Source organism: Mirounga angustirostris, unplaced genomic scaffold (genome assembly GCF_029215605.1).
Source record: "Mirounga angustirostris isolate CCGP_5_RB_7025 unplaced genomic scaffold, mMirAng1.0.hap1 SCAF_16, whole genome shotgun sequence".
Classification (NCBI taxonomy): domain Eukaryota; kingdom Metazoa; phylum Chordata; class Mammalia; order Carnivora; family Phocidae; genus Mirounga; species Mirounga angustirostris.
In genome coordinates, this window is record NW_026991724.1 from 4145884 (window position 1) to 4162084 (window position 16201).

Genomic DNA, 16201 nt, shown 5'->3' on the forward strand with positions numbered 1-16201 from the left:
TTCAGTTACTAAGCTGGTAAGAAGGTAACCGTGGGAATTAGTGCTATGATGAGTTCAGGTACAAAAGTGTGTGTGTGTATCTTTTTTACTCTATAGGCACATGGCACCTTTAATTCAACAAACCTCTGTCACTTATGAGATACCCCCTAGTCTGTGGTAAATGTGTATTATTACAGACAGCAGGATGAAATTGTAAGAATTGCTCAAAGTTCCCTCCTTAACTATATGGCTACTTAAAAGAACATTAAATTATAAAATCAAAGCAAAAAAGAAAATCTCACACATGATTTCAAGGTGAGCAATGTAAAAAACTGAAATCTAGTTATATTAGATACAAAGTCAAATCAACTTGGTTTAAAAACAGTGCTACCATCTTGTGAAGTCAGTACTCAGGCCCTTTGATTATGAAGGTAATATTTTAAACAAATACTGTATGATATCCCTATCTTTGGAATCTAACAAAAAACAAAACACAAAAACTCAAATCAAAAAAACGAAGAGTGCATGGCACCAGCAAAGGCTCAGGAAGGGGGCAGGGGAGCCGCGGGGTCAGGGGTCACTTGCAACCAGCAGATAAACACGTCCCGGGGCTCTAATACACGGTACGGGGATTACAGACAGCACACCTTATTATAAACTGTAAGCATGCTAAGAAGCCAGACTTTAATTATTCCCACCACTAAAAGAAATGGCAGCTAATGCTACAACAGCAATCTTGCAATAGAAACGTATCAAATCAGTACGGCGTACACCTTAAACTTAACAGGATTTTATATGTCAATTATATTTCATAAAATAAAATGAAACGTTTTAAAGTCTTTTGGGCACCGCCACTATTTGTTCTACTGTCTAAAAGACCCTCATGAACCTTAAATCTCTCCTTTGAAATCCCACGAAGAGGGGCCCCTGGGTGGCTCAGTCGTTAAGCGTCTGCCTTCGGCTCAGGTCATGATCCCAGGGTCCTGGGATCGAGCCCCGCATCGGGCTCCCTGCTCCGCGGGAAGCCTGCTTCTCCCTCTCCCACTCCCCCTGCTTATGTTCCCTCTCTCCTCTCTCTCTCTGTCAAATAAATAAATAAAATCCTTAAAAAAAAAAAAAAAGAAAAGAAAGAAAAGAAATCCCACGAAGACACCAAACCACTAAGAATAACAGCGCACCTGCAGCTGAACCATGCTATCCTGGGCCTGTGTGTTCAGTAACACATTAAAGGGTGCATGTGTTGTCTCAAATGTTGAGTTCTGGAAGTCTCAAGAACAATGAGCATTCTTTATTTCTGAACACTAATGACATGATTATGACTGGGGTTCAAAACATGCTTATTCAATAAACTATTTTTTCCATTTGGAGAAATTCACCTTTAAATCACAATGGCTTATAAACTAGAGCACAGCTTTAGAAAAGATATGTTACCTTCAAATTTATACTAATATTTAGGATCACACACAGAAATCAGCTGAGGTTGTTTCTTCTGATTCTGTCAAACTGCTGACCTATCCGGCCTGTGGCAAGCTTTCAAACAGGCAAACTAAAACAGAGTCCAAAACTCAGCTGAGAGGATCGGTGCTTTAGCTGAAAGGTAGAATGTTTTTACATTTTAACACCTGCTGTTTCTCAAACTTTATTTTATCAGTTCCGGGCCCCAAGTAGAGAAAAAATGTTGTATCAAGTTCCTAGCACCCAAAGAAGTATATGGACACCAGGGAGGGGTTCTGGTTCCTGCCAGGGGCACAGGGCAGGGGAGCGCTGGTCGGGGCTGCAGTCATTTTCAGTGCAAGATAAAAGGCTCAGCCACATGTTGCAGTTTGGGGCAGAGAACATTACGCCCACACCCACTGATCCAGCCACACATCACCCCATGAAACAATCTGTGTCCCATGTGATTATATTATTAGATACTCCAGACTCCTAAATTATAATAATTACAATACTGAGAAAGATAGCTTGGCCCAGTCACGTTAATTTGCCTGCATTTCCCTTTTGCAGGTTACTGGACCGACCATATGTGTTTTTGATAGACAACAATGCATTCTCAAAAGCAAAAATACAGAAGACCCCAAAAATAAGCAAGACTTAAATTTCTGGCTATAATTCACTCTGATAAGACAGAGCCATTATTTCTGCAATAAAAAGTTTGACATAACTTTACCACCAACACCCGTATCTGCTACATTTGTTACCCACTAGGTATTCCACCATACCCTAATGATTTCCCAACATTTCTGTGAGGTAAGTAAACATTCTCCATGTTCTCATTTAAGAAAGCACAATGCGATGGAGGAACTGCCCAAGACTGCCCAGCCTGCTTACGTAGCAGAGTGAGAAAGGAGCCAGCCCAGCTTCTTCAGACTTAAATATGGTACCTTTTCCACTTTCACATCACAGGAAAACCCAAGGTTTTATTCTGACACTTACTTTCAAACAAGCACTTACAAACCCACACAAATGCACACAATTGAGAAAAGTTTTTGTAAAACACACAAGTTGGGCTTTATCATTTTTTAAAACCATAACTGCAAAGAGCACAGTCTATCCTTTTCCTGGCAGGTGCCTCTGTATCTTACCATGATTCGAAGACAGATATGATTTAAAATTCAAACCATCAGAAGAGTATATAGAGTAGAACTTCAGTTAACACTAATGCTTGGGAAATACGGGATCTGGTTATGCTTTGCCTAATTAACTATTGTTGTTTTTGGTTTGGTTTTTTTGGGGGGGTTTTTTTTTTTTTTTTTTTTTTTGGTCAGGAAACACTAAACTTCAAGCCTTATTCTACAGAATCTAAAATGCACAGATAACATTTTATTGCCTTAGGAAATACATCACACAATTTAGCTTCACGGTTTCCTGGCTCATATCTTTATATTCCTTAAAATCCTGTTACCATCAATGAACGCAAAACAGACAGAGATGGCATGGAACTCGATTTACTCGTTTTTTAAAATAAAACCTGATACAAGCTTTGTCTTCTTTGATTTGCTCCCTTTTCCTAAAATGAAAGAGGAGAAACCAATAAATCTCTCTCTCGTCTGTGCAGCTGAAGTAACGCTTTCAACACACTGTCATTTAATCCTTCCTCCACAGCTCCAGAAAGAGTTTAGAGTTCCAGAAGCCAAGGTAAAGCAGGAAGGACCGGCCAAGGCCACATGCAACGCTGGCCCTGTGGCTCCAGATCTAAGGAGTCAGCCTCTCCTGCTCCTCTCCTGAGAAATAAAATAACTCCGTGCAAAAACACTTCACACGCGTGCAAAGCTACCGTGGACATTAAGGGATCTAAGTGGCTGGTTAGGTCTCATTAAAGTTAAGTACAGTTTTACTTGATTCGCACCTACTCCCCCCCGCCCCGCCCTTTCTCCTCTTCAATGCAATTTCAACTGTTTTCACATTTACAATACGAATATGAACAAATATTCCAGGTAAGCTTTTATTAAACTAAAACGGATACCATTACTCACATAGAGAGTGGACATAAAAGAAGACCTGAATGGAAAAATACACCAAAATCATGTATAGGAAAACTAGCATAGAGATTCTAATTCTCCTATAAATTAACCCATACTTTTAACACAATTCCAACTGAAATTTCAATAGGATTTTTCATGAAACATGACATGTTGCTCATAAATTCCCAAGGAAGAGTTGAGGATGGAGAATCAAAATACTTCTGAATAAGTATAAGAGGGTATGTGCCCTCCCAGAAGATGGATTATAGAGTTGCAGCCATTAAAACAAGTGCTAACAATAGATAAAGCAGGGGGCCACAGCCACAGGGCACTGCGACTAATGGCCCAGCACTCAGCACTCAGCGGCACACTGGGACCACTCACTCCTGCCCTGAGAGAACCCAAGTCAGAGCCCCACCCCACAGACACAGCAGAGTCCGTTCCAACTGCATACCCACTACAGTGAAAACAAAACCTTAAAGCTTTTAGAAGAAAACCAGTGTCTTTATTACCTCAGAGAAAGGAAATATTCCTTAAAGACATTTACAAACCATTAGGAAAAAAGCCAATACATTTGACATTAAAGTTAAAAACGTACTTCCCTTATGCAGCGAAAGAAATAAAAGTGCATCATATATGAAGTTTAAAAGCCCTCATGCTAGAAAAAGATACCTGTAACATGCAAAACCAAAGATTATTAATCATATAAGCAGTAAGAAAAAGATAAGCCACTTAAAAAAATGTGGATAGGGAGATAGGGTTAATTCACAGAAGTGGAAATCTGTATCATCAACAGGCACATGCAATGAAACAGTTCTCAAGTCTGTCACCTGGGAATTGTAAATTAAAACAATGAGAATCCATTCATACCCATCAGACTAACAAAAATTTTAAGTAAGCCTATACTGAGAATAAGCAACAATTTTTTCTTCAAATGAGATGATGAGAACACTCCTGCACCGCTCATGGAGATGCAGACTGCTAACCCGCTTTGAAAGCAGATCAGCAGTCTCCAGTAAAACTACAGATGCTTACTCCTTGCAGGCTGACCAGTTCCATTCCTAGGGCCATATCCTGGAGAAACCCATAGAGGCACGTAAAATATGTTTACTGCAACATTTTTTTAACAGTGTACGAACTAAAGACCTAAATGGTCCTTGAGAGGAAAAAAGCCAAATGAGCTGTGACAGCTGTTGATAGCTGTTCTATCAGCAGTACTTAGCAATTAAAATTGAAGAACAAAAAACAAAACATAAGAGCATAGATAAATGTAAAGAATATGTTAGTATGAAATAAACAAACCTCAAAATGATGAATATACAGTTGACCCTTGAACAACATGGGTTTCAACTGTGCAGGTCCACTTCACAGGCAGATTTATTTCTATAAATACAGTACAGTACTATAAATGTATTTTCTCTTCCTTATTATTTTCCTAACATTTTCTTTTCTCTAGCTTACTTTATTCTAAGAATAACTACGTAATACTTATAACACACAAAATGTCCTAATCAACTGTTCATATTATCAGTAAGGCTTCCGGTCATCATTAGGCTATTAGTAGTTAAGTTTTGGGGGAATCAAAAATTATACACAGATTTTCAAATGAACTGGGGCTGGCGCTCCTAACCCCTGCGTTGTTCAAGAGTCAACTTCAGTATGAAACCATTTACCATTTAAACCACATAAAACATGATGTTACTATCTGCTGATAACCATGTATGTAGTAAAAGGTGAAAACCATAGTCAGTAAACAATACCAATTCAGCAGAGTTGTGACTTCTGTGGAGGGAGAGGAATGAGATGGAAGAGGGGTACAAAGGAGGCTTCAGCTGTATCTGTGATGTTTGGCTATTTACAAATACAGCAAAATGTTAACATCAGTCAAATCTGGTTGGTGGGTTTGGGCATTTCTCCTGTTAGTCTCTGTACTTTTCTGTACATTGGATTTATCAAAAAAGCATAAATTAAAAAAATCAAAACTAAAATATAGCCATTAATTATATCTACACATATACTCAATAAAATGTTCTGTCTTACCTCAACTGAAGAGCGAGGAGTCACAAAGAACTGATTGAATTCATCAGGGCTAAAATCTCCAAAAATATACTGGAATAGAAAAAAAAAGTCACTGATCACATAAAATATACAATTTATATACTTACAGGGAAAATGCCCCATATTATGCCAATCCTATGAAATGTGTAGGCCAGAAGCCCCACGACCCTTTCTTAATTAAACAAATCAAGGGTCTGCAAAATGGAGATTTCCAATTACAAACAAGAAAATACTACTTAGCCTTTTCCATAAATTGTCAGAGAACACTGAAATCGATAAAGCTTATTTTGAAACAGGCCAACTGTGTACACCAAATGTGTAAGCAGAGTCCTGCCTGGAGAACTTTCTGGCTCACAGACACCACGAGGTGTCCCATTTCCCGTTCCGCTGACTCATTCACTACCTCCATTTCAGTGCTCTTGGCCCCACGCACTACTGGAAAGCAGAAAACGTGCTGCACATGGGAAGATAGAGTAATCCAAAAAGAGAAAAATGTTAATGATCCTGATGAACAATCTTTAAGATATGTTATGTATGTACCTTTAAGATATGTATGTATGTACCTTTTTATCCTGAAATTTCATTTAAACATGATGTATAGATAAACATATTATTAAACAGACAAAGTCTAGTTGTAAACCTTCACTTCCCAGAATTCTGAATATTGACTTTCTGGAAAAACAACTGGTTCAACTGCATGGAAGCAAGTTTGGCAAGTGCCTAACAGTTCATATTCTCCCTGGAGCTTTAAAAACTAAGTCATTGACAAGAATCAGTATGACTAGATTTCTACAGCAGAGAACCGCTCACTAAATTATTCATTCATCTAATCAATAATTATTTAGAGCCTACTAATGCCACGCACAATGATCAGTACTGGGGATAAAAATGGAAAGCAGAGTTGTGGCTCCTCTGCTCAAATGGGGCTGAGTAACCTGCAGGAAAATGTACAAGCATGTGATTCAAAAATAACCAGTAACTACATATTACATATTTGGATAATGCCTATTATTATCGTAAATGTGAATAAATGCCAACTCTCACAGCCTAAGTAAGTAGTAAGATAGCACCAGGGACTGCTTGGGTGGTACAGTCAGTTATGTGGCTGACTCCTGATTTCAGCTCAGGTCATGATCTCAGGGTCCTAGGATCGAGCCCCAGGTTGGGCTCCCAGCTCAGCGGGGAGTCGCTTGGGATTCTCCCTCTCCCCCTCTGTGTGCACACTCTCTCTCAAATAAATCTTTAAAAAAAAAATTCACTGATACTTCTTCTAAGTTTTTTTTATTTACTTATTAATTTTATAGAGAGTGTGCAAGTGAGCAGGGGGAGGAGCAGAAGGGGAGGGTAGAGAATCTCAAGCAGACTCCCCGATGAACACAGAGCCCTACGGAGGTTCGATCTCAGGACCCTGAGATCATAACCTGAGCCTAAACCAAGAGTCAGACACTCAATGACTCAGCTGCCCAGGTGGCCCAACACACGAATATTTCAAGGGAAAATACTGCTGGAGGGCTCTTTGGCAATAGCTAGCAACACTGCAAATATGTACTAAAAACAGGAACACCATCACATAATACTCATACATACTCGTAAAAATCCACAAGGAAACTATCCATTGATAGTAACGGTGAAAATAAGCAGAGTCCCAAAGCAATTTAGAAATCCTCGTCTGCAATACTTTCACTGTGAACTCAGACCCTCTTATCATTTCCAACACCAGGGAACAAAGCCTGTATTAAGTGTGGTCAGTGTAATAGCAAGCTACGGAAGGGACGGTATCCTTCAGTGAAAGGGAAGCGGAAGGAAGGGTGGGGTGAAGAAACGACATGGCTGACCCGCCTTCCTTTACAGCCCTGCTGCAGAGATCTCGAAGTCTACATACACTTCAAAATCCACTCAGCAGGAAAGGAAAAGACAAGCCATAAACTGGGAGAAAATATTTCCAATACCAAATGCTGACGAGGATAAGGAAGGACGGAAACTTTCTGCATGGCTGACAAAGATGCAGAACGGTACAGCCACTCTGGGAAAGAGTTTGCTGATGTTTACAGCAGCTCTATTCATAATCACTAAAAACCCAAATGTCCATCAAGAGGTGAATGTGGTACATCTATAAAAAGAAATGCTACTCAACAGCTCTCAAAAGCGTCATGCTAAGGGAAAGAAGTCCGACTATAAAAAGCTACATGTGGTATAGTTACATTTATGTAACATTCTATAGCAAAACCATAAGGACAGAAAACAGATCAGTGGCTGTCAAAGGCTGGGGAAGAGCTGATCACAAAGAGGCACAAGAAAACTTTTCGGGGTGATGAAATATTCACAGGGGAAGCCTGTTGGAAAAACAGTAACCATCTTAATTGCCAAGGAAACACACAACCCGCTAAAACACTCAAGATTTCAGTCCCCATACAGGAATGGACATGGGAGGACAATGAATGAATAGAATTACTCTTAAAATTGAGTCAATGCAGCAAAGACAGGAAAAAGAAGAGAAAGCAAAGAAATTCTAATTTGTATCCTTCCAGAGATTCTGGCCGATGAAATAAACCCCGATGGCCATGACAAAGGAGCTAGGAGGGACACCTGGCTGGCTCAGTCGGAAGAGCATGCTACTCTTGATCTCAGGGTTGTGAGTTTGAGCTGTGTTGGGCAAAGAGCCTACTTATTTAAAAAAGGGTGGGGGAGAGTGTTATCAGAGAACAAGGAAGTGTTCGTGCATATTAGAAAGTCATTCAATTTAAATTACTAAATTTAAAAACTCAGCAGGTCTTAACAGCAGAATCAACAAAACTATAAAGCAATGAAGCAATGTTTTTAAATTTCCAAGAAAAAGGTATTACGTCTGTATAATTCTTAAGCATTTTGTTTGTTTTCATAGAATTCTATTCTACAGTTAAGATTATTCCTCAAATACAAAAGAGAAATAATTCTCTGACATCCACACACCTTTCCGTTGGGGGATGGGTGCTTAAGAATTCCAGAAAATGAATTCAAGAAATACAAGAGTTGTAAACAAAGAGGCAGGACCCAAGAAACTGCTGATACTGCAGCTGTGAAGTCCAATGCAGATAGTAAGAGTCATGAAACTGGATTCCTGGTGCTTAACTTAATATAAATAGTAAAAATATCCATTTTATCTTCTCTTACAAAGAAGGACCCCTATTTTATTTCAGAATGTGGAGAAGACATATAAGGATGAGAACTGGAAGGTTCGACAGGATCATTAGGTTATTTTCTTGAGGCATATTTTCTTCCTGGGTCTGAAAATAAAAACAAAATGCTCAATTAAATGACACTTCTAAGTACACATTCTTATTTCGGTTCACATACAATCTAAAGTCTTAAAAATAGAAATATGGGTAGCGCAGTAAGAGAACTAAAATTCTGGACTATTTAATAATACTGTGTCAATAAAGAGGACGTGCAACTCCCAGTATGACCTGTGAGAGCCATGTCCCCGCACAAGGTGGCTGGGAGCAACCTCACCGCCAACCACGGCAATGCTCAGAAAGGTTCCAAGGAAAAACGTTCTGTTACTTTCAGTCTTACTGTTTTTACTGCTTTATTCATTATTTATTTAAGAGAGAGAGAGACAGAGACAGAGAGAGAGAATCCCAAACAGCCTCCATGCCTACCGCAGAGCCCAATACAGGGCTCGATCTCATGACCCCAAGATCATGACCTAAGCTGAAATCAAGAGTTAGATGCTCAACCAACTGAGCCACCCAGTGGCTTTCTTTATTTTTAAAGTATTATTTGAGGGTGCCGGCACCTGGGTGGCTCAGAGGGTTAAGCATCTGCCTTCGGCTGGGGTCATGGCCTCAGAGTCCTAGGACAGAGTCCCTGCATCGGGCTCCTTGCTCTGTGGGGAGTCTGCTTCTCCCTCTCTCTCTCTGCTTGCTCTCTATCTCTCTTTCGTTCTCTCGAGTAAATAAATACAATCTTTAAAAAAAATTTTTTTTAAATAAAGTATTATTTGAATAATTTTCAGGCCGCCCGTGTGGCTCAGTCGGTTAAGCATCTGCCTCAGGCTCAGGTCATGATCCCAAGGTCCTGGGATCGTGAGTTCCGAGTCAGGCTCCTTGCTCAGCAGGGAAGCCTGCGTCTCCCTCTGCCTGTCACACCCCCTGCTCGTGCGTGTGCTCTGACAAATGGATAAATAAAATCTTAAAAAAAAAAAGAAAGAAAGAAAACTTCCCCATAGATTTTAAATGTTTTTATTTTTTTAAGATGTATTTTATATAGAGTGCAGGAGGAGGGGAAGAGAGAATCCTCAAGCAGACACCCCACTGAGCAAGAAGCCCATCGCAGGGCTCGATCTTAGGACCCTGAGATCATGACCTGAGCTGAAATCGAGACAGATGCTCAACCAACGGAGCCACCCAGACGCCCCCTAAATGTGTTTTGATTACAACTTCATGCCAATCATTTCTCTACCAGATGCATACCCTCAATCTGATCACAAATCTAACCAGAGAAAAATGTGGAAGAGCTTGCTGTACAGGTGGGGAGAAAATCTCCAAAGAGAACACTCTGGCTATAAAAGGGAAGAAAAGCCGGAGCCCGAGGGAAAGCCAAGTGGAGGCAGTGCAACCACACCAGATTCCTAGTGTGTCTCTCGTCAGAATTCTTACTTCTGAACCATATAAATAACTTATCTATTCAAAAAATTACTTCAGAAATCACTATACAACTATTCAAAGATACCCATTTTGCAGAGAAATTACAAGCCGGCACCTAAATTTGGGCCTGTGTTCGTTTCAAGACCTCACTGACAACAGATTAGGACTTGATGAAAACATTTAATCTAAAAAAGCCGTCATAAGCAACTGCTAACTATCAACTATGCAACACTAAAATATCACTTAGCACTCAACAAATGGCTAGCTGGGGCTGCGGTTACCGCAATGGGATCTCCTGAAGGCCGGCTCGCACGCGTCAATAAACAAGGCCATCAAAGGACCCGCGAATCACATCCTCCAGCCACAATCAGACCGATTTTCAACCCTTCAAATGCACGAGTCTTTGAAAGTGAGCGGCTACACCTCCACAGTATCACTGGTCGTTTCAGCTGTGTGACCAAGATGACGGAGGGGACTGCTGGGAAGTCGGCGCCGAAGGACGGCGGGGGGCTTGTGCAAGGTGCTCACCTCCCTGGGGAGCTCGGTTAGGATTTGCTTCCTACAGAATGAGCATTCCCCTTATGTTCATGGCAGAGAAACGACCCAGATCTTCTTCCTATGTGTCTGTACATACATATTGCTTATGCTTAACCAGAACGGCAAATGCAATGGAGGAACAGTGCAGGACGGAGCTCAGTCTCACAGATCAGCAGAGCTCAAGCCCCTGGGCTCTCAGGCAAGGGAAAGCTTCCTGAAAGCCAATTCGCACCCTTCGCAGTGCATGCAACAAAACAGACAATTCTTTCTTTCTAGGCACGGTAACGAATGCCTCTTTGGTAACCATTCAAATGTTCACTTGGAATGATTTAACAAAATATCCCATAAAAATTCTGAGGCTATGACATCATTTCAGTGTTTAACAAAATCATCTACATCATTCAAAACTGACTACAGGAAGCATTACCACGAATAAGCATTTATTATCCACACTGTTCCAGAAAGGCAAATAGGAGAGTTGCTTATAAAATAAAAGTTCAAATTAAAAAACCAAATTCAATGGGAGAGAAAAAATGTATATTTTTAATATCCTGGGGCTCCTGGGTGGCTCAGTCGTTAGGCGTCTGCCTTCGGCTCAGGTCATGATCCCGGGGTCCTGGGATCGAGCCCTACATCGGGCTCCCTGCTCCGCAGGAAGCCTGCTTCTCCCTCTCCCACTCCCCCTGCTTGTGTTCCCTCTCTCGCTGTCTCTGTCAAATAAATAAAATCTTTAAAAATTTTTTTTTAAATATCCTGATAAAAACTACAAAGACAAAGGCCAAATATTTATTCAAGAGCAAATCCCAGTGCATGGACATAGAATATGCTGCCCTGCATCTTACTGACAAGTATTTAGCTAAATATGCCTGACCAAAGGCTGAAGCCACACAGTATTATGACACTGAAGCGTCTGTCACAGAAGTTCAGGACAGCCAATTGCCACTACGCATTTAGGTTCTACCACCTCCTTCTCCAAAAGCCTGCTTAATTTTCACTCACAAATTATTCTAGGTGTTTGGCAAAATGAAGAATGTGACCAAACAGAGAGGGGCAGGATTATGTTCTTCAAAAAAGTCAGTTATGAAAGACTGTAGAAACGTCCTGGATGACAAGCTAAAGAGACACGACAAGTAAACGCAGTGCCTGACCCCAGACTGCATCCCATTCAGGAGGGAAATGCTATATAGGAGATTATTAGGTCAACTGACAAAATTAGAATATGGACAGTAGGTTATAAAAAGTACTGCACCAGTGTAGATTTACGAAAGTGGTAACTGACTTACTGTGGTTATGTAAGAGAATATTCCTATTCTTAGGAAATACATTCAAGCGTATGGGGGTAAAAGATCATGGTGCATAATCTCTCAAATCTTAGAGGGTGGAGGAAAAAGTATGTGTCCATGTGTGTGTGCAAAGTTTGGGAATATGTGTGTATGCGAAGAGAGAACTCAAGCATACACCAATGATTACGCAAAGGGGGTTAAATCTTAACTGGTCAATCTGGGTAAAGGAGTAAATGGGGGTTCTTCATACTATTTTTATTTTTGCAAATTCTGTAAATTTGAAATGAAGAAATGTTGGGACGCCTGGGTGGTTCAGATGGTTAAGCATCTGCCTTCGGCTCAGGTCATGATCCCAGGGTACTGGCATCAAGCCCCACATCAGGCTCTGTGCTCAGCAGGGAGCCTGCTTCTCCCTCTACCTCTGCCTGCCTGTCTGCCTACTTGTGATCTCTCTCTGTGTGTCAAATAAATAAATAAAATCTTTAAAAAAGAAAAAGAAAAAGAAATGAAGAAATGTATTTTTTTAAAAAGCCAAAGCAGAAAATACTCAGTTGTGAGCAAAACCCTTACCCTCTTTTTATGTGAGTGTGAGACATTCTCCTTCCTCTGGAGGATTATTAATAAATGTATTTTAAAGTCTTTTTAGGGAAAAAATACTATAGGAGTCTGGGTTTAAAAAGATAAAAATGATTCTGCCTGATTTCACAGGATTTATAATTTAGTGGGGAAGAAAATGCCAGTGACCTCATGAATTAGTTTTGTCCTATAAGAGCACAGAAAGATAAAACAGGACAACTGAGTCTGCGTGGGAGAAGAAACAGTAGGAACAAGTGCATTCTTTCTTGCATTTCCAAAGCCCAGTGCAGGGCCCAGCACAGACAGATGCTCACTCAGCCCACGAGTTCAGTGAGGATAAAAGAAGGTGCCTAAAGTCCCTCTGTCGGTCCAACTGCATTACAAAAATGTTTATATTGTCCTTTATAATTTCACTCTTCTAATAGTTGTAGCAAATACTGTCTAAGGCAAAGCTGGAAACTCCCTCTAGGTTTTAAGCAACCCCCACCAGAGTTGGCTGAATAATGGAGTCACGAGGAGAAACAAGAAAGCAAAATGGAATTCTCCCTTCCCAGCAGCCATGATGCCCAGAGGAAAGGCATGCGGTCAGGGGGCATGCCCCAAGGGCTTTCAGCCTCTCCATACCCCTCTTAGGGACGCAAGCCAGTGAGATGCAGAGGCTCTTGCCCACCACCAGGGACGCAGTCGAATTCCCCTCACTTCCAACTACCTTCAGCTCAGGCTTTCAGAACTCCCAATGTTTGCATGTTTGATTATTTTCTGATCCTAGAGAGGATATGATAAAAATAGATCTAAGAAGTGCTTCAGGAAAAGGGGGCAAGCCCACAACACAGGATGGAGACAAGACACCGTTGTGGAACGCAGCCCCTGGACGTGGCTGCTCTGGATCTCGTTTTCCGGAGACCCGAGGCCACGGCCCTTAAGAGGGTCTGGCTTTGTAAACCCCAGGGAAGGGGCTGGGCAAACGTGGAAATACCACGTTCGTGCTATAGGAAAAGCCATGGTGCCATCTCCACGCAGGGAAGGTTCCCCGCCGCACGGCCAGCTCTGCACAGATCTGTGGCAGCGCAGACGGGAGAAACGGGGCGCATGCACTCCAGCGCAGCGCTAGGGGGCGCGGGCGCACAGCACACCGCGCCTCCAGTCCAACTTTGTAAACCTCCCCTCTAAAAGCACCAATACATATGCAGGGCACCACCAAAGCCTGTTCTCTGCCTTCAAAAGGACTAGTGGAAATAGGGGATCAGCGTCTGTGGGAAAAAATGAAGATACAAGGCAGTGCTCCGTGAACGCGCGGCTGCACGCACACTGTCCCTCAGCCTCCCCAAGCAGGCAGGCAACCTCTGGCGTCCAGGCCTAAGTCAAGCCTCGCAGGATGGAAGGACAGAAGCAGGCACCGCCAACAAGAGGCGGAGAGGCACAAAGTCTCCTTCTCCCTCATTTCCCAACCCAAGAAAGCTGAATTTGGGAGAGAAGATGAAACTAACAAACTGTTCCGAGGGAGAGGTTAAGTCTTAATTTCATCTCTAGCATGAGGGTGTGCTGGACTAGGTGGCCTCCAGAGCTCTCCCAAGTACCTCCTGGCTCCAACAAGGACAAAGAAGCAGGGGTCTGGAAATGTCCTCAGGCGAATCCATGCTACCACATGGATGAAGCCTGAAAACATCACACTGATTAAAAGAAGTCACACGTGACAGGACCACAAGTTGTAGTGTTCCATTCATACGAAATGTCTAGCAGAGGCAAATTTCTAGAGACAGAAAGTAAATTGTGGTTGTCGGGGGTTCGCGGAAAGGGGAAATGGGAAGTCACTGCTAATGGATATGGGGTTTCTTTTTGGAGTGACAAAATGTTCTAAAATTGACTGTGGTGGTGGTTACACAACTCTGTGAACACGCTAAAAACCACTAAAAAGTATTCTTATTAAAATGGGTGAATTCAATGGTATGTGAACTATATCTCAATAAAGTAAAATAAAGGTCAATGCTTGCATAAAAAGCATAATTTCTTTACTAAACTTTTTTTAAAGTTTTTTATTTATTTATTTGAAAGAGAGAGAGAGAGCACTCGCACAAGTGGGAAGAGGGGCAGAGGAAGAGAGAGAAGCAGGGAGTCCGACGTGGGGCTCGATCCCAGGACCCGGGACCATGACCTGAACCGAAGGCAGACACTTAACCAACTGAGCCACCCAGGTGCCCCTTTACTAAACTTTACTGATCATGCCTCCTCCTTGATGGATGCTAACTGACATCTACTGAGTGGTCGGTCACAGCACACTTTCAACTCTACAAAGTGGTGTGGGTGGTTTGGGGATACGTGGAGATGACACTGTTTGGGCAGTCGATGCACAGCAGGAATTTCATTGATTTAACCATATGTACTGAGCACCGACTATCCGCACTGAGCTGTGCTAGGTTATAAGAAGAAACTGAACAAAACAGACACAGGGTTCAGGACACCACGACATTAACAGTTTTGTCACAGCGCGAGTGGACTGCAAGTTGCAGTGAGTATTACAAGGGGCAAAAGCAGACAAAGAGGGAGGCAGAGGAATGCTTGATCCTTAATGGACCAGGTTGGAGCAGAAGGGTCCCGAGAAGGGGACAGAATGGACAGACTGTGTTACAAAGCCACTCCTACAGGCAGTACCCTCTTCTTACATTTCAAGCATCAAAAGAGCACAATGCAGTGTCAGTTTCATGTGGTTTGTGTATTTTATGTGACTACTAAAGTCCTATCAGAAGATCGCCTCTCACCTTCCGAAGCGGGATCTGTAATGGGTTGGCTGTACACTCTCTGAGTGCTTTCATGGAGATTCTGAGCAAAAAGTTGTCCCCACCAAATGCATTTCCAAATTAGAAAACATGATGCATGTAACAGAAATCCATTTTTTACCAACTTTCCAGTCCTATGTCTACATTAGAGTTAGTTACTTCACATAAAGGCAGTTAAATTTTAACTTGCTTTGCTCTAAACTAATACAAATAGCAAGATAAAGAGTCCACATTATACAATAACTTGCTCTCTAGAATTTTTATCACATGGAAAAGACCTGATAAATTATTAGGGAGTGAATTTAGTCCATGTTATCTAGGATAGCTCTGGCAGAAGCTTAAGATTCCACCTACTTTAATTTTCATTACAATCACCTAGGTGCTAATCTAGGAAGGAAGGTATGGAAGAGAGGCAGGAAGAAGGGAAGGAAAAAAAAAAAAGAAGATAAGGGGAAACAGGCAGAACACCAATAAACAAGAACCTTTAGCAGTAGTTGTACCTTTGCTGGGGCCCAGGGTGAATGAGAAGACAGGCTGCAGGGAGTACAAGGGGAAGTTCTGGGAGCCAGAGAAAGGGTTGACAGGTATCTTACCTGTGGAGGTAATTACACAAATGTGTGCATTTGTTAAGATTCATCATATATACTTTAAAAGGGTGAAATTCACTGCAGATATATTATGTCCCCATAAAGGTTTGTGGGGTTTTTTTGTTTTTTTTTTGTTTTTTTTTGAAGAACAGGAACCCAGTTAAATTCATCTTTGTATCGCCAGCAGTTAATGCAGTACTTGGCATATAGTAGGTGCTCAAAAAAGCCTTGCTGAACAAGTGAATTCAGGAAGAGGAAGATGGAGAGAAAACCCTACAGCAAATTTAAGTTCTAGGGATAAGGAATAACAGCCTCCCCATT

At 41.6% G+C, this 16201-nt stretch overlaps 1 protein-coding gene across 1 annotated transcript in view; it reads right to left on the reverse strand.

Annotated features, from left to right (window-relative positions):
• USP10 (ubiquitin specific peptidase 10) overlaps positions 1–16201 on the reverse strand; it is a 74912-nt gene that overhangs the window by 34651 nt on the left and 24060 nt on the right. The window contains exon 2 of the mRNA XM_045890639.2: positions 5481–5549. Coding sequence (XP_045746595.1) covers positions 5481–5549 — 69 coding nt within the window. The remainder of the gene's footprint in view (positions 1–5480; positions 5550–16201) is intronic.